General features: G+C 48.8%; 2 protein-coding genes across 3 annotated transcripts in view; both read left to right on the top strand.

Annotated features, from left to right (window-relative positions):
* SUPT5H (SPT5 homolog, DSIF elongation factor subunit) overlaps positions 1-5,673 on the top strand; it is a 33,320-nt gene extending 27,647 nt beyond the window's left edge. For both annotated transcript variants that reach the window (XM_028741846.2, XM_028741847.2), the window contains 6 exons: positions 331-436; positions 566-724; positions 1,683-1,851; positions 2,994-3,197; positions 3,899-3,994; positions 5,171-5,673. In XM_028741846.2, the coding sequence (XP_028597679.2) occupies positions 331-436; positions 566-724; positions 1,683-1,851; positions 2,994-3,197; positions 3,899-3,994; positions 5,171-5,314 (878 nt within the window). In that variant the 3' untranslated portion in view covers positions 5,315-5,673. The remainder of the gene's footprint in view (positions 1-330; positions 437-565; positions 725-1,682; positions 1,852-2,993; positions 3,198-3,898; positions 3,995-5,170) is intronic.
* Positions 5,674-9,780: 4,107 nt separating this feature from the next.
* TIMM50 (translocase of inner mitochondrial membrane 50) overlaps positions 9,781-17,973 on the top strand; it is a 35,814-nt gene continuing 27,621 nt past the window's right edge. The window contains exons 1-3 of the mRNA XM_028741845.2: positions 9,781-10,062; positions 13,076-13,220; positions 15,676-15,707. Coding sequence (XP_028597678.2) covers positions 9,796-10,062; positions 13,076-13,220; positions 15,676-15,707 — 444 coding nt within the window. The 5' untranslated portion in view covers positions 9,781-9,795. The remainder of the gene's footprint in view (positions 10,063-13,075; positions 13,221-15,675; positions 15,708-17,973) is intronic.

A 17,973-nucleotide genomic window follows, 5' to 3' on the forward strand; every position in this document is an offset into this window, starting at 1 on the left:
TGGGTTTGCTTCCCCGCTCCTCCACATGCAGCTGTTGGGTGACCTTGGGCCAGTCACACTTCTCTGAAATCTCTCTGCCTCACTCACCTCAGAGTGTTTGTTGTTGGGGAGGAAGGGAAAGGAGATTGTGAGCCGCTTTGAGACTCCTTAGGGTAGTGATAAAGCAGGATATCAAATCCAAACTTTTCTTCTTACTAATTTTAAGGAGCGGAATAAATTAAGCAAGAGAAAGGAGATTTCCAGGATAGCACTGGTATACATGTAAAAGATGTTGCCTTTTTCACCCTCTGGTCTTGGGTGTTAATCTCATGACATGCGTCCATCTTTCAGGAAACCGGACTCCTCACTACGGCTCTCAGACCCCCCTGCACGACGGCAGCCGGACCCCCGCGCAGAGTGGGGCTTGGGACCCCAACAACCCCAACACTCCCTCCAGGTTGGTGTTCCTCATCGGAGGAGGAGGGTGGGTTTCAGGGCAAGGGGGTGGGTGGAGAGGCGAGAATCCGTCTGGGCCCAGCTGACCGCTTTTGGCTCCTCCAACCTCCCCCCACTTCCTTTTCTGTAGGGCGGATGAAGAGTTTGACTATGGTTTTGATGACGAGCCCACCCCTTCTCCACAAGGCTACGGCGGAACCCCCAACCCACAGACTCCTGGCTATCCTGACCCTTCTTCCCCGCAGGTTAACCCGCCGTACAACCCTCAGACGCCTGGGACCCCAGCTATGTAAGTGCGCTGGAGTTGGAAGGGAGGGTTTGCTGCTTCTTCCAGGATTTGTATTGCCTCCTCCCCTGGACTTCATAGAACTCTCTTGATCTCTGCGAATGGAGAAAGCAAAGCAGAAAGGATTTTATCTGCCTAAGATGTGGGTGAATTTCCTAGTGTTTTATAGTCCTCTTCTGTGGAGCAAACCGATGTTCTCCCAAAGAATTCAGGATAATAATAATAATAATAATAATAATAATAATAATAATATTTTATTTATACCCCACCCTTCCCGGTTCAAAAACAGGGCTCAGGGCAGCTAACAACAAATTTAAAACAATTATAAAAGCAGCATAAAATACAGTATAAAAACATGAATAATAACATTCTGAAATCAATTTAGGGGAAATAAGCATTAGATAGTCACCAGGGCTAGCTGGCTGAATTGGGCCTACTTGGGTTGGCAAGGAGGCCAGGGGAGAATTAGCTGTGGAGTCTCAGAGCGGGTAATCTTCATAAAAGGGGAGGGGGAGGGAAGGAAGGAAGGGGAATAAAAGATCAGGCTGAATTCAAATTAAAAGCTAGGCGGAATAGCTCTGTCTTACAGGCCTGACGGAAGGAGGTTTAATCCTGAAGGGCCCTGGTCTCATGGGACAGAGCATTCCACCAGGTCGGAGCCACCACTGAGAAGGCCCTGGCCCTGGTGGAGGACAGTCTGACTTCCTTAGGGCCCGGGACCTCTAAACTTTGGTTGTTCATGGACCTTAAGGTCCTCTGCAGGGCAGACCAGGAGAGGTGGTCCCGTAGATACGAGGGCCCTAAGCCACAAAGGGCTTTAAAGATCAAGACCAGAGCTTAATCTGAGGTAATACCCCAGAGCTTAATCTGAGGAAGCAACTGGCGGAGGGCAGTGAAGACTTGACTTGTGTTTCCCTCCCTCCCTACCTGCTCCTGACCAAAGCCCTCTCTCTCTTGGCAGGTATAACACAGACCAGTTTTCTCCCTACGCCGTTCCATCCCCACAGGGCTCCTACCAGCCGAGTCCAAGCCCGCAGAGTTTCCATCAAGTGGCGCCTAGCCCAGTCGGCTACCAAAACACCCACTCTCCGGCCAGCTACCACCCAACACCGTCTCCCATGGCTTACCAGGTACAGTTGAGATTGGGTAGGGTTTGGGTCTCCTTCATACACGCAACCAAAAGCATGGCTTTGAGGCTGCTGCCCTTGAAAGCAACTAAAGGCTTGCGGACTGATTCTCCCTCTCCCACAAAGAACGTGTGCGCTTGTATCATAGAAGATTTGGGCCTGCAAACTTTTAAATCGATTGCAGAAATGCAAAGAGCTTGAGATCTTGCCATGTGCACAGTTACATGCACAGTAGCTCTTGTGCCACATATAAATCAACCTGTGCCTCTGTGTCTGAACACAGAAGCAGACAGACAGTTTTACCGTCCTTCCCCAAAAGTAAGACGTCCCCCCAAAATAAGACCTACTTCCAGTTTTGCCTCTCACTGTAATATAAGGCATCCTCCCCAAAATAAGACCTCCCTGATAATAAGGCCTCCCCGGAATATAAGGCCCCCGAAGCTACTGTAAGGCATCTGACTCCTCTGGACCATAGCGGCGGGCGCCACCACGCAGCTCACTGATTGGCCACAGCGCAGCCGGAGCTGTTCAGGCAGTGCAAAGTCTCTTTATATCGAGAGAGCCCACGTCGCCACCTGGACAAGCTGCCACCTGCTGCTCGCTGTGCCCTGATGGAGTCTGGCTGACTCACAATTAGACAATAAATGTGTACCATATTCTTCTTCATGGAAAAAGAAGTGACTATGGCAGACCAACACGGCTACCTATCTGTAACTGGAACTATGGAAGGCACCACATTGAGCCGCACTTAGTTGGTCTTTAAGGTGCTACTGGAAGGAATTTTTCTTTGTTTTGACTATGGAAAAAGAAGACATCCCCTGAAAATAAGACCTAGCGCATCTTTGGGAGCAAAAATTGATATAAGACACTGTCTTATTTTCGGGGAAACAGGGTACTATTTATTACATTTGTACACTGCCCTATATCACTCAGAGTATGCAGGTCTTTTTTAAGTAGCCCTAAAGAAAGTGGGGATGTGACTACCCCAATTCCCATATATTATTGGGAGCCAAGGACAGCAGCGTAATCCTATAGATGTCTAATTAGCAGTGCATTCTGTTAAATCCACAGAGATGCGTTTCGCTTTGACGTCAACCGAACCCTGATAGCTCGTTGACTTTCTGTCTCTCTGTCTGTCTCTCCAGGCTAGTCCCAGCCCTAGCCCAGTAGGCTACAGCCCTATGACCCCAGGGGTTCCCTCTCCAGGAGCTTACAACCCCCACACACCAGGTTCCGGGATCGAGCAGAGCTCCAGCGACTGGGTCACCACCGACATCCAGGTCAAAGTACGTGACACCTACTTGGACAGCCAGGTCGTGGGGCAGACCGGAGTCATCCGCAGCGTGACCGTAAGTGGATGGATGGATATAGCTGTTTGCATGGGTTGGTCAGGAGACGGGGGGGGACAGGGGTGGGGGGAAGATTAAAAGAGTTGGGCAGGGTTCAGTAGCAGAGCTTCCCATTGGTCAAACCCAATAGGAGCAGAGCAGGGCATTTTTGTCCTGCAAAGTGTCTAGCTAAGGCCTGAACTCAAGAAAAAGGAGCCATTCTGCCCTGGTCTGGGCCTGTTCACCAGTGGCCCATGTGTCTAATGAAACGCCTTGACAGCTGTTTTGGGTGAGGCGTGAGAAACAGCCAGGGATTTGTTTAGGTGCTCTTCATACTCCAGAGGAGTCTCTGTGTAGTTCTCTTGCCCCTACTCCTTCCCCTGCCCCAGTTCTGAGCGCCCCTTACTCTAAAGTGCGTTATAAGGAATGAAGGATCCCACTGGAGCCCTTCCCATTAAAAACAACTGTTAATGTCTGCAGTCTTTGAGGCCATTTAGGGTTTTAAAGGTTAGCACCAACACTTTGAATTGTGCTCGGGAACATACTGGGAGCCAATGAAGATCTTTCAGGACCGGTGTTTTGTGGTCTCGGCGGCCGCTCCCCATCACCAGTTTAGCTGCCACATTCTGGATTAATTGCTTGCTTGCCCTGACATCTGCAACCGGTCACCTTGATTCCCTCCCCTCTTGTCTCTGGCCCTCCTTCCTCCTCTGCCCTGACAGGGTGGGATGTGCTCAGTCTACCTTAAGGACAGCGAGAAGGTAGTCAGCATTTCGAGCGAGCACCTGGAGCCTGTGATACCAACCAAGAACAATAAGGTACGTGCAAGATGTTTCTCCCGTCTCAAGTCCTTCTGCTGTGATGTTCTCTCTTTTTTTTGCAAAAATATTGTATGGCAGCCTTCCCCCAACCCGATGCCTTCCACGATGTTTTGGGGTACCACTCCCATTAGAGTTTATAGTCCGAAACAGTGGAGGGCAGAGGGAAGCAGGTTGCCACATTGCACTAAGTTACTGTGCTCCCCTGTTCTGAAGAGGGTCGACACAGGAGCGCTCTTGCTCAACCCCATCTTTCATTCTCGGTGGTGGTTAGAATCATAGACTCATAGAGTTGGAAGAGACCACAAGGGCCATCGAGTCCAACCCCCTGCCAAGCAGGAAACACCATCAGAGCACTCCTGACATATGGTTGTCAAGCCTCTGCTTAAAGACCTCCAAAGACGGAGACTGGTTGATGGTCCTCCCCTCCTGATTGGCAGGGGTCGGTCCCAGATCACAGAGGAAAAGACAGTACTAGGAGAGGGTTAAGAAACTGGCCAGGGTTAGGGTTAGGGTTAGAGTGACGGTGGCCAGGGGAGCCCTTTTGTATGAGGCTTTTGAACCCAATTTGGTGGAGACCGTAAACAACTGCTGCTCGTTCCGCTTTAATCACAGTTGTTTTCAGTTAATAATAATAACTTTATTGTCAATGTACAACCTGTGTACAATGAAATTAACTGAGCCTCCCTCCCGCCCCCAACACTCAATCTCATTGTACTTTGTGTGCTTGTCACACAACACACCAACCCCAAAAGTCAGTTGCACTATATTCTGTTCAGCAGCCTAACAGCCCACAGATAGAAACTGTTTTTTAGCCTGTTGGTACGGCTGATTATACCTCTATCTCTCCTGCCAGAGGGTAGAAGATTAAAGAGGTGCTGGCCGGGGTGTGAATTGTCCCTGAGAATTTTTCTTGCTCTCCTAAGGCATCAATCTCTTGCGATGTCATCTGGCAGGCTCAGGGGACAGCCCATGATATCATGCACTGTGTTCACCACCCTCTGTAAAGACTTTCTGCCCGTGGCTGTCAAGCCGACGTACCACACAGTTGTTTTCATTTGTTAATTGTCCCTACTATTGGTCCTATATGTGCACACTTGGGCCAATGTGGGGGTTTTGGGGTGGGGTGGCTCCTGCTTTTGGATCAGTGACCCTGAGCTTCTCCCGATCCTGCAGGTCAAGGTCATCCTGGGGGAGGACCGAGAGGCCACCGGCGTCCTGTTGAGCATTGACGGAGAGGATGGCATCGTCCGCATGGACTTGGAAGAACAGCTCAAGATTCTCAACCTCCGCTTCCTTGGCAAGCTGCTGGAGGCCTAGAGAGGAAGAACCATTTTTGTGTGGGTGGCTGCTTTATTTCGTTGTTCTTCTTCTTTTAAGCATATCACCTGCAGACTGGTACAGCATGTCCTTGTACAGTTTTGCTCCAAAGAAAGTTTTATTTTCCGTGTTCTTTTTTTCTCTGTTGCTGCTTCTTTCCCCAGCTCAGCAGGTGATTTCCTTTTTTCTGGGGGTGGGTCGGGGGACAGTCTTGCAAATATGCGTAAAGTGACTTCAGCAGAAGCCTGTGGGTGGAGCACAGCCCTATTCCCTTCTCTCTCTCCCTTTCTCGTAGCACCTTAGGCCCTCTGCTGCCATCCAGTGTGTAGCTTGTTATAATAAAATAGTCTCATCCACCACATACGCCTGTGCTGTGTTCACCTTAGTAGAGAAACCGTCGCATTCAAGACTTGACACAAGAGCCTGCTGGATCAGGCCAATGGCCCACTCAGTCCAGCATCCTGGTCTCACAGTGGCCAGCCAGACACCAGTGGGAAACCTTAGCAAGCAGGGCCTGAGCGCAAGAGCAACACTTCCGTCATTTGGCTTCCAGCAACTGAGATTCAGAAGCATTACAGCTTCTGTCCGTGGAGGCAGAGCATGGCTACTAGCCATTCATATTTTCTTTTTTTAAAATAATACTAATTTTAATAATTTTTCCATTTAACAATCCAATCATATCACATTGTTGTTGTTGTTGTTTAGTCGTTTAGTCGTGTCTGACTCTTCGTGACCCCATGGACCAGAGCACGCCAGGCACCTCTGTCCTCCACTACTTCCTGCAGTTTGGTCAAACTCATGCTGGTAACCTCGAAAACACTATCCAACCATCTCGTCCTCTGTCGCCCCCTTCTCCTTGTGCCCTCCATCTTTCCCAGCATCAGTGTCTTCTCCAGGGAGTCTGGAGTCTAATTTTTTGTTGGGGGCTCCCATGCTTCGAGTTCAGTAGGGTCCAATCATCTCATATTTCTGCTGCTTTTAGTGTTCGCCAGTCCCATCTTTCAATCTTGTTGTTTTCCTTTTTCTTCTTAATAGCCTCTGAGTTGTTTCCACAGGCGAGTTAAAAGTAAGCAATATTATGCTTCTGTGTGAACTTTGTAAGTCTCTCCCTTTTTTAAAAGCTGGTAAGTCTCTTGTTTGCATTAAATCCTCACACGCTGATCCAAATTCCTCCTCGGGTGGCAGAGTGGCAGACGCCATCTTTATCACTTCCGATGAAATAAAATCTAGGCATTTGCTCATTAATTTTCCCAGACAAGTTGCACCATAAATTAGTCTTTCCGGGAAAGGATTGCCAAGTCGAACTTAGAATACGAACATGATAACAGAGTAATGGCTCACCTCCCCCTATGACTGTTAATCTTGCAACATAGTTGGTCTCATAATGGCAGATCCCGATTAAAAACTGCGTCACAAGAGAGCCTTTTATTTTCTTTCCAGAAAGAAAAGAGCTGGAGAGATGGTATTGTCGGCCATCTTCCAAGGCGCCCCTAGCGGAGCCCCCTCTAGCCATTCATATTTTCATTCTCCATGAGTTTTGTATCCTCTTCTTTTAAAGCTATTTCTGCCTTATTTCTGGAGCCAGGTTTCCTAGAGAACAGATTGCAGTTGTCTTCTTGGAGTGTTAAATGCTGTTTACGTTTCATATGAGGGCAGAGACCCTTCTGAGTTCAGAGCAGGTGATATTTCATGTTGCTGTTTGGCCGAGAAGACTGTTTTCCGCCTAAGTTTTCTCAGTGTAATAATCTGCTGGGGGTTTTCTTAGTTGAGTTCTATCTGCAGGCCATGTGCCTTTCTTGTCTTATGCATTTATTGATCATGGGCTGAGCTAGCCACCGCAGCAACTCTCTGGCTCCCAGCTTCGATGGTGCAGTCAAGGAGTAAAAGACTGTCTATGGTACACTTCACAGGAATGAAAAGAACAAGTCTTGGTGTATCTCTTGCACAGATTCTACTGTGTTCCCATTTCATGCCTGAGCTGGAAGGGCAAGAGTTCACTGCCGTTTTGCCCCGGTAGGCCCCCCTCCCACCGATACACCCCTGGCTAAGAATCATAGAATCTATCATAGAGTGTTTGTTGTGGGGGAGGAAGGGAAAGGAGAATGTTAGCCGCTTTGAGACTCCTTTGGGTAGTGATAAAGCGGGATATCAAATCCAAACTCTTCTTCTCCTCCTCCTTCTTCTGACCTTATATCCCTTCCCAGCTCTTGCCACCAGGTGCAGTGAGTTACCAAGCGGCCTAGAATCATAGAATCATAGAGTTGGAAGAGACCACAAGGGCCATCGAGTCCAACCCCCTGCCAAGCAGGAAACACCATCAGAGCACTCCTGACATATGGTTGTCAAGCCTCTGCTTAAAGACCTCCAAAGAAGGAGACTCCACCACACTCCTTGGCAGCAAATTCCACTGTCGAACAGCTCTTACTGTCAGGAAGTTCTTCCTAATCTTTAGGTGGAATCTTCTTTCTTGTAGTTTGGATCCATTGCTCCGTGTCCGCTTCTCTGGAGCAGCAGAAAACAACCTTTCTCCCTCCTCTATGTGACATCCTTTTATATATTTGAACATGGCTATCATATCACCCCTTAACCTCCTCTTCTCCAGGCTAAACATGCCCAGCTCCCAACATTCCTAAGAGATATTCAACAGTAGAATGGGCCCTCTCAGGAAGTTGTGGGCTCTCCTTCCTTGGAGCTTTTAAAACAGATGTTGGATGGCCATCAGTCATGGATGCTTCAGCTGAGATTCCAGCATTACAGGGGGTTGGACTAGATGACCCTTGGGGTCCCTTCCAACTCTATGATTCTCCAGTGATTTGAGTCCTGGGCATGCCAACACCTTTTAGAATAGGTTCCAGTTTAGTGTAGTGATTAGAATGTGTGACCATAGGAGATAACGTCCATATACCTATTTTGCATTGAAGCTTGTTAGGTAACGATGGGTCAGTTGCCATTTGCAACCTTGCAGAGAGAGAAAAAGGAGTTGGTGCCAGTGGAAAAAGCTAAGCGGATGGCCAATGCAAACATTTGCAATAAAACTTCGTTAGGCAGACATATCCTTGGGTATTGGTTGTGTAGATAAGAGCCTGCCGTTGGCCCACATAGCTCAGCATCTTGTTCCCAGCTGCCAACCAGATGCCTGTGCGAAACCTGCAAGCCAGGACTGGACCCGCACAAAGGTCCTCCCCCTCCTGTGGGCTCCAGCAACTGGCATTAGGAAGCACTATGTTACGGAAAATCTAGGTGTGAGACCGCGGTTCCCTGTGGAGTAAAGGAAGGAGTCCAGCCACCAACCAGAACAAATAGCTGTAGACCAAAGTTTATTGCGCAACAGGTTCAAAGAGGAATTTTGAACCCTGAGGATGGGGTGACAAGGACTTTTAAACGTTTCTATCTTATCCCAGCATACAGTTCATTAAGCATCATCACTACACCATTGCTACATCAGAAAGGGGAGGGTTATACGTGATTAACACAGGAGGAATGTGTTGGGGCAACAGGCAGATACAGGATGTGTGTTGGGAAGTACATTCTAAGCACCTGCTACAAAGGGACAGTAGAACTTTGGTGTGCATAGTCTGCCATCTGGGCAAGTCGAAAGGAGTGCCCAGCTGTTGACACCTATGGGTACCTTCCTGTGAGTATGTGACTGGACCGAGTGGTTTCCAAGTCCTTGGCCAATGAAGCAAATTGGAGGTGGAATGAAGGAAACTGGCAAAGGAATTGATTTTATATGATTTTTAAAGCTAGGTAACTTCCCTGAGCTGTCAAGTCGAAAGGATACATTTATGCACAATATTTCTAACATTTAACAACTTTAAAGATGTTCCCCCTCCCCATAATTTCCGTAACAACGGCTTCCTCCCAATTGTGGAGGCAGAGCAGAGCAGAGCTATCAATCACCCTCTCCATGAATTCGTCTAACCCTCTTTTAAATCCATCCCAAGTGGGCGGCCAGCACTGCAGGAGACAGTAGTCCAAAAAGGCAATGAGTGACGAGGCGGGTAGGGCCATTGGGGGCTTCGATGAAGGCCGGGTCGCGCACGTGCTCTGCCCCTTTAACCTTGGCGGCCACCTTTTCCTTCCCCCAGCTGGCCCCGCCCCTGCGGAGCGCCAATCACTGTACCGGCAGGAAAAGCCCGCCTCTGCCTCCCAACCAATAAGAAGCTGCTCTGATCTTCGCCCCGCCCAGTTTCCCCCTCCCATTGGGCAATGCGGCACGCTGTCCGCTCGGAGTTCCCGCCCTGGAGAGAATTAAAACCCCGGCAATTTAGTGGGACGCGTGATTCGCCGAGAGCCGACGGGTGGGCGGGAAACGTCAGCTGATTGGCCAAGGCAGAAACGTAAAACGGGGTGGGCGTGCGCCGCTTCTGGCCTTTCTCACCCCTCTGATTGGCTGGAGCGCTTCCTAGGCCTTACTCCTATTCCTTCAGCCTGATTGGCCGAGCCCGGCGCATGCGCCGCCCAGTGCAGCGCCAGGCAAGATGGCGGCGGTTGTGGCGGCGGCGGCGGCCGCTCGCGCCTTGTCGGCGGCGGCTCTGGCGGGCGGGCGGCGGGCACTGCTGCTGCAGGAGGGCGGCGGCTCTGGCGGGCGGTGCTGCCGGCGGTGGAAGCGGCGCGGCGCCTGGGCGGTGCCCGGAAGAGCGCTGAGCGCGGGGGTCCCTCCTCAGGCGCCCCCTCAGGCGGTGGGGGTGGGGCTGACGGAGGCCGTCCTGAGGGACGCGGTCAAGCAGCGGCAGCAGCAGCAGCAGGTGAGGCCAGGGGGCGGGGCGAGGAGGGTCCCCGGATGAGGGGGGCTCGTGACGTCAGCGGCTGCCCCCCCCCGCGGCAGACCCTGGGGGAGAGCAGCCTGCTGCTCCCTCATGATCATTATTATCCTTGTTATTAATTAAACTCATATACCGCCCTCTCATCATCATCATCAGGGACATAGAAATGAATCATAGAATCATAGAGTTGGAAGAGACCACAAGGGCCATCGAGTCCAACCCCCTGCCAAGCAGGAAACACCATCAGAGCACTCCTGACATATGGTTGTCAAGCCTCTGCTTAAAGACCTCCAAAGAAGGAGACTCCACCACACTCCTTGGCAGCAAATTCCACTGTCAAACAGCTCTTACTGTCAGGAAGTTCTTCCTAATGTTTAGGTGGAATCTTCTTTCTTGTAGTTTGGATCCATTGCTCCGTGTCCGCTTCTCTGGAGCAGCAGAAAACAACCTTTCTCCCTCCTCTATGTGACATCCTTTTATATATTTGAACATGGCTACCATATCACCCCTTAACCTCCTCTTCTCCAGGCTAAACATGCCCAGCTCCCTTAGCCGTTCCTCATAAGGCATCGTTTCCAGGCCTTGGACCATTTGGGTTGCCCTCCTCTGGACACGTTCCAGTTTGTCAGTGTCCTTCTTGAACTGTGGTGCCCAGAACTGGACACAGTACTCCAGGTGAGGTCTGACCAGAGCAGAATACAGTGGCACTATTACTTCCCTTGATCTAGATGCTATACTCCTATTGATGCAGCCCAGAATTGGATTGGCTTTTTTAGCTGCCGCATCACACTGTTGGCTCATGTCAATGTTGTATTGCCAGTATCTGTATTCACAGAATAATAGAATCTTAGAGCTGGAAGGGACCCAAGGGTCATCCAGTCCAATCCCCTGCACTGTAGGAATCTCAGCTAAAGCATTCAGGACAGATGGCCATGAAAACCTCGAAGGAAGGACCTGAGCCAATGGCTTCAAGTTACAGGAAAGAAGACTCAACATCAGGAAGAACTTTCTGAGAGTAAGAGCTGATGGACAATGGAATGGCCTCCTTTGGAAGGTGGTGGACTGTCTTTCCTTGAAGGTTTTTAAACAGAGTTTTCATGGTTACCTGCCATGGATGCTTTAGCTGTGATTCCTGCATTGCAGGGGGTTGGACTAGATGCCCCTTGGGGTCCCTTCCAACCCTACGATTCCATGACCAGAGGTGCTTACCCAACTGTCACTATCTTCCGATGGGATTCAATCACATGCCAGCAGATTAGGGTAGTGCAATTAAAGTGGATTCAATGCACTTTCACAACAATTCCATCATCTTTCTCTCCCAAGTTAGACTATTTTTTTTAAAAAATAGGAAAAGGGAAAGTGGTATGATAATGCATTAGGAAATGTGGGATAGCACTTAATGCAATGTCACCTACTCTCCCTGCCAAAAAAAAGATCTGGATGACTGCTCAATAGCCAGGTTGTGCGGCTGACCTAAGTACAATGCTACTTACTGACTGAACTATATGCCAGTTGCATCCACAAAACAGACACAAGCCAGTGACAGACCTTGGGATCTCAAATTTCAGCAGTGCCCTGTGCAGTGCAAAAAGGGGACGCGGGTGGCGCTGTGGGTTAAACCACAGAGCCTAGGACTTGCCGATCAGAAGGTCGGTGGTTCGAATCCCCGCGACGGGGTGAGCTCCCGTTGCTCGGTCCCTGCTCCTGCCAACCTAGCAGTTCAAAAGCACACCAGTGCAAGTAGATAAATAGGTACCGCTCCAGTGGGAAGGTAAACGGCGTTTCTGTGCGCTGCTCTCGTCTGCCAGAAGCGGCTTAGTCACGCTGGCCACATGACCCGGAAGCTGTACGCCGGCTCCCTCGGCCAATAAAGGTAACATCAAATAAGGTAACATTCAACCATCACGAGAATAGTTAGGCAATTATATTAAATATCAGCATATGAAAATTAAACAGAAACCCACCCTTAACAATTGCAATAAATAATTTCTAAACTACAGTCAGTAAAACAACAGCAAGCCACAGTGCATAAAATAATACAACACAAATTGAGAAGCAGAGAGTGGAGGGTGGGGCAAGGCAGGTGGAAGAAGGCCTTGCTTGACAAAGTCTCTACCCTCACAGGTCTCAGGGCGTTTCACAAGATGAAATCACAATACAAAAACATGAAATGCACAATCAACATAAAAACAAAAACAACCCAGTAACCCCCTCCCAACACATTTTAACAGGGCATCCATTGGATGTTAATCAGCCCAAAGGCCTGGTTCTTCTGACTGGGAAATGCCAGGCTCTGACTCTGAGGCCTTCTGCAGGCCGAGCATGTGCTCCACTGCCACCCCCTAGTCTTCCCCTCCCCCAGGTCCTGTTATTATTTGTTAAATTTACATGCCTCCCTTCATTAGTATGACAAGAGAGCCCTGTAAAGCACCTTAAGGCTGACTGGTTTGTTTATGGAATGAGGTTTCATGGACCAGAGTTCATTTTGACAGCAGGGTAGATGTTCTGAGACTCAGTTGTGTTTGCTGTAACAGACTTTAACATGGCAATCCTGTGGAGTTTTTCAGTAACGGTAATTGTGACCTGTCATCTCATTAATGAAATTTTAGTTGACTTAATGGGTTTTAGCTGATTCATCTTTCTTTGGATAAGCAATGATTCTGAAGGGCAGAAGCATTCTTCTTAAATCAGGAGTGGGGAACCTTTTTCAGCTAAAGGAGCAAATTCAAGTGGTGGGCGGAAACAGATGCAGAAGTGGTAGAGAAAGGGATATGACATTTACCTTTGTACGTAGGCTGCTTCAGATATGCAAAACTCAGAGGGTTCTACAGACACGTGTTCACCTCACCATCCAGACATGCAAGAAACATTATCAAAGTTTGTTTGTTAAATTATATACATTTATACCCTGGCCTTGGCTACTTAAACAGGAAAAAGAGGATCGTGCAGTTTTGGGAAGCCATTCATTTCCATATGTGTCTGTTTCTCTCCCTAGTCAGCAGAAGGTGAAGATGGAAAAAGTTCTGATGAGCAGCAAGAGAAGAAGCAGAAGGAAAATACTGCCTATGCAAAGAAGATGGTCCTCAGGATAGCAGGGCTTATGGGAGCTGGCAGTGGCGTAGCAATTATTTACATCTTTGGTGAGTTTACGTTCATCCACTGAAAGGAATGGTTTGTGCTTTATGGTATACTCTAGAAATAAATAAAAATACAATTTACGATGTTTTAAATGTGCTTGCTTGTATAAATGAATATATGTTAAAGGTAAAGGGACCCCTGACCATTAGGTCCAGTCATGACCAACTCTGGGGTTGCGGTGCTCATCTCGCTCTGTAGGCCGAGGGAGCCGGCGTTTGTCCGCAGACAGCTTCCGGGTCATGTGGCCAGCATGACTAAGCCGCTTCTGGCGAACCAGAGCAGCGCACGGAAACGCCGTTTACCTTCCCGCCAGAGTGGTACCTATTTATCTACTTGCACTGGTGTGCTTTCGAACTGCTAGGTTGGCAGGAGCAGGGTCTGAGCAATGGGAGCTCACCCCGTCACGGGGATTCGAACCGCCGACCTTCTGATCGGCAAGTCCTAGGCTCTGTGGTTTAACCCACAGCGCCACCCGCGCCCCCTTTTTGCACTGCACAGGGCACTGCTGAAATTTAAGATCCCAAGGTCTGTCACTGGCTTGTGTCTATGTCAGTGTTTCCCAACCGGTGTTCCGCGGCACATTAGTGTGCCGCGGAACGTTGCCTTGTGTTCCGTGGGAGGGAGGCGAGCGGCGGGGCGGCGGCGGCGAGCACACGCGGGGCGGCGAGCGAGCTCCCTCCCACATCCCATCGCCGCTCGCTCCAGTAGGCCGGCCGAAGCGAGCGGCGATGGGATGTGGGAGGGAGCTCGCTCGCCGCCCCGCGTGTGCTCGCCGCCGCCTCTCGCCGCCCGAGTCGCCCGCCTCCCTCCCACGGCACACCAGCCTACCTCCGTGTGCCTTTGCCCAAAAAAGGTTGGGAAACACTGGTCTATGTTATGTGGATGCAACTGAGATAAAGTTCAGTCAGTAAGTAGCATTGTACTTAGGTCAGCCGCGCCCCGCCATGAATATATGTTACATATATATAAAAATAAATATACGTTGGGTTGAGACTGCACCCCCAGTCCCATTATCAGTACTGTTTGGGTGGGGGGTGTTCCACCTCTTATTCACTTTGACAGGTGTCTTCCAGCTGATTTGAATTGTGGAAATTCCTGGTTCATGTTTCTGTTCTTTCAGTGATGCAGCGTGGGTTGCAGGTTCTGTGGATTTCAAGTTGGGGGTGTGTGTATATCCTTGCCAGGAGAGCATTGCTCTCTGCTGTGAAGAGCTTGTGGCCTGGCTCTGTCTTCCCTGCCTGTATAAGTGGCTGGTTGTCTGGTCATGAAGACTTCTCACTGGGAGGGTTTGCTGACAAAATACAGTTTACAATTTCTGCTGCAAATGCCCCCACATCTGATTCTAGTTACTGTTGGAAGATCCAGCAGTAACTCCATGGCTCCAAGGGTGGGGTGGGGGCAGATTTAACAGTCAAAAAGCCTGTGCTGGTCAATGCAATACATTCAGGTCCCGCTATCTGAAAATATCAGCACATAAAGAATTACACACAAACCTTGCTATACACTCTGCAGATTCATGGGGGGGGGGGCTGAAGCTAGGACTGAGAGCAGCAACACCACCTCCTCCAGCACCTACTTCACTGACAAGATCCATTCACACTCAGCCCCAGCAGCAGTGATTGCCGTCTTCTTCAGCCTGGCTGGGCTCCAACATGCTCTCTCAGGCGCTTTCCACTCAGGGGCAGCGGCAGTGACAGCTCAGGGCTCAGAGGTGGCTTCTCTCTCGGCCTTGACCACGTCCCTGGCACCAGAGGAAGGCAGCAGCAGCAGCAGCAGCAGCACCAGAGGAGGAGGCTCCACCATGTTGTTCAGGGAGAGGATCCTGTCAGTGTAGATACATGGTAGGAAAATGCCAGGCTATCAGGAAGACACTGGGATTTTCCCTATAGAAAACAACAGAAATGGTTGGCTTGTTATGTCCCCACTTGCCTAACAAACAATTTCTGAGAAACGCTTAACGTCCTTAAAACAGGACCGGCGTGGGTATAGTTTGACATGTAATTGGAGTAATTGTGATAGTCTCTTGTTTATCTTGGGTTGATCTCTAATAGTGTCAGTAACAGAGGAGCTCCAGCTGCTGTAAGCAAATAGATATTTCTTGCAGAAAGCATGGGGCCCCTTATTGGATCACAATTGACATAAGAGTTTGGTAACAGTGGAGAATTCCCCACGGAATCACTCTGATATTTGCTGAAATATGATCTATGTTTTCAGATGGTTATCTCTCTCCTCTGACTGGTAAATGAAGGACCTTATTCCTCTCTTCTTCTGCTTGCCAGTAAGGTTACAATATTTTTAAAAAGTAAAATCACCTGTTCTTTTTAGACTGAAATATCAAACACCCTCTTATTCTTACTGAATTGGTATTATATTTACTTCTTGTACATTGTAACACACCATTCTGTGAAAATGATGCAAAGTGACCTGTTTTTTTGTTGTTTTGTTTTTTGGTGGCAGGTAGCAATTCGGTGGATGAGCATGGTGTCAAGGTAAGCTGTTTCTTTCCTGAGTCTTTGACTTGTTGGGTGTCTGCCGCTAGGGGTCACTGTGTGCTAGAAATTTGCTGTGCAGTTGACTGCTGAATGCTATACAGTCATACCTCATGTTACAGACGCTTCAAGTTATGTGTTTTTGGGTTGCGGACAGCGGGAAACCTGGAAGTACTGGAACAGGTTACTTCCGGGTTTCGCCGCATGCACAGAAGCGCTAAATCACGCTTTGCACATGTGCAGAAGTGCCGGCGCAGACGCGGCACTTCAGAATGCGAACACTGCGGGTTGCAGACGTGCCTCCGTCACGGATTACGTCCACAACCCGAGGTTCCACTGTATCAATCTTGCAACAGAGTGAAGGTTAAACTTGGCAACCGTTAAACTTATTACCTGCTAAGAACTGAGTAAATAAGCAAGCTATAGAATATTGGAGGCCAGGAGCATGATTCTGGTTTCCCCTCATGGAGAAGATGTGAGTAGTTTGTGTGCAGTTTTCATGAGTGGTGGCAGTAAAGTGCACTGCCATTTCTATAGCTTTTCTCAGCATCCAAAGGATTTACTGGTTGTCACGTTCTTTGAGATCTGTGAATCAAGGGTGGTTAATAATAATAATAATAATAATAATAATAATAATAATAATAATAGAAGATTAGGCTGAGAGTTGCCTTTCCAATGCCATGCAATGGGCTCAGGTCTTTCGTGCCTATATCCAGCTTTATTTATTTAAGTTTATGGCTCACCCTTTTTATGAGTTTAAGGCAATTGACAAAAAGAGAATCAAAGAATTGTAGAGTCGGAAGGGACCACGTTGTCAAAAGAAACAGCTAAAGGTAGTTTTAAAACTGTACTGAAAAGCAGCTAAATACAAGTTTTAAAAGCAATACAGAATGAGCGTCCAAGGCAGAAACCTTTTAATCCATTCAGAAAAGCTTGCCAAAGTATACACGTCTTTCTTTGTTTCTGGAAGCATTTTAACCATTGTACAATGCTGTGAAATGGCAGGAACCCTCCAGCCTACAAATCAGCAACTGGAGGCGCCAGGGTCAAATCTGGACCCCTCAGGTGGGGCATGTGGCCCTCATAGTTTTCAGCTCTGAAATCAAGTGAGAGGTCTAGAGCAAGACATGGATTCGCAGCCCTTAAGGGCATCCTGGACGGCTTTCCACCTCGCTCTCCCCAGCTCCTAATGGCTCTCTAGTAAACTCACTGCTGACAAGAAGGGCTCAGCCTTGAACACGTAACTCTTCAGATGTAACACATAACACTGCTTGGGGGGCAGGTCTGCCATGAAGTGATGTATTTAATTTTAAATATTTACAGCATTTATATACTGCGCAATTCCCAGGTTGGTTTACTATACAAACTACAACAAGCATCATTCTAAAACAGAGTAAAACCAGAAGCAGAGTAAATCAAGGTTCAAAACTTGCAGTGGAATAGCAACCGTATAAAATACCTTTAAAAGCACACACACACACACACACACACACACACGAACTCAAGCTTGAAAAGCTTGGGAAAATGAGGCTGCAGCCTAGATGGAGAAGGCATTCCATCGCTCCCGTGGCGTTTGCTGAAATAGCCAGATCTCTAGTAGCCACCCACTGAACCTCATTTGATGAAGGCATCCAAACAAAGCCCTCAGAAGATGTTAAGGTAGCTATATATATATGGAAGGAGGCAATCCAGGAAGTAACCCAGCCCCAAGATGATTAGAGTTTTAAAGGCTAATACCACTAGCATGAGGGACACGGGTGGCACTGTGGGTTAAACCACAGAGCCCAGAACTTGCCAATCAGAAGGTCGGCGGTTCCAGTCCCCGAGATGGAGTGAGCTGCCGTTGCTCGGTCCCTGCTCCTGCCCACCTAGCAGTTCGAAAGCACGTCAGAGTGCAAGTAGATAAATAGGTGCCGCTCCAGTGGGAAGGTAAACGGCGTTTCCATGCGCTGCTCTGGTTCTCCAGAAGCGGCTTAGTCCTGCTGGCCACATGACCCGGAAGCTGTACGCCGGCTCCCTTGGCCAATAAAGCGAGACGAGCGCCACAACCCCAGAGTCGGCCACAACTGGACCTAATGGTCGGGGGTCCCTTTACCTTTACTTTTTACTGCTAGCATAATGAAAAGGGTCATAGCTTAAAGTTAGAACACATTCCTTGTATGCAGATGATTCCAGGTTCAGTCACCAGGTAGGGCTGGGAAAGATCCCCCCACCTGCTCCCAGTCCGTGTAGATAATACCGCACTGCTGATCTGCCTCAGTGTTGG

Source organism: Podarcis muralis, chromosome 7, assembly GCF_964188315.1.
Source record: "Podarcis muralis chromosome 7, rPodMur119.hap1.1, whole genome shotgun sequence".
Taxonomy (NCBI): domain Eukaryota; kingdom Metazoa; phylum Chordata; class Lepidosauria; order Squamata; family Lacertidae; genus Podarcis; species Podarcis muralis.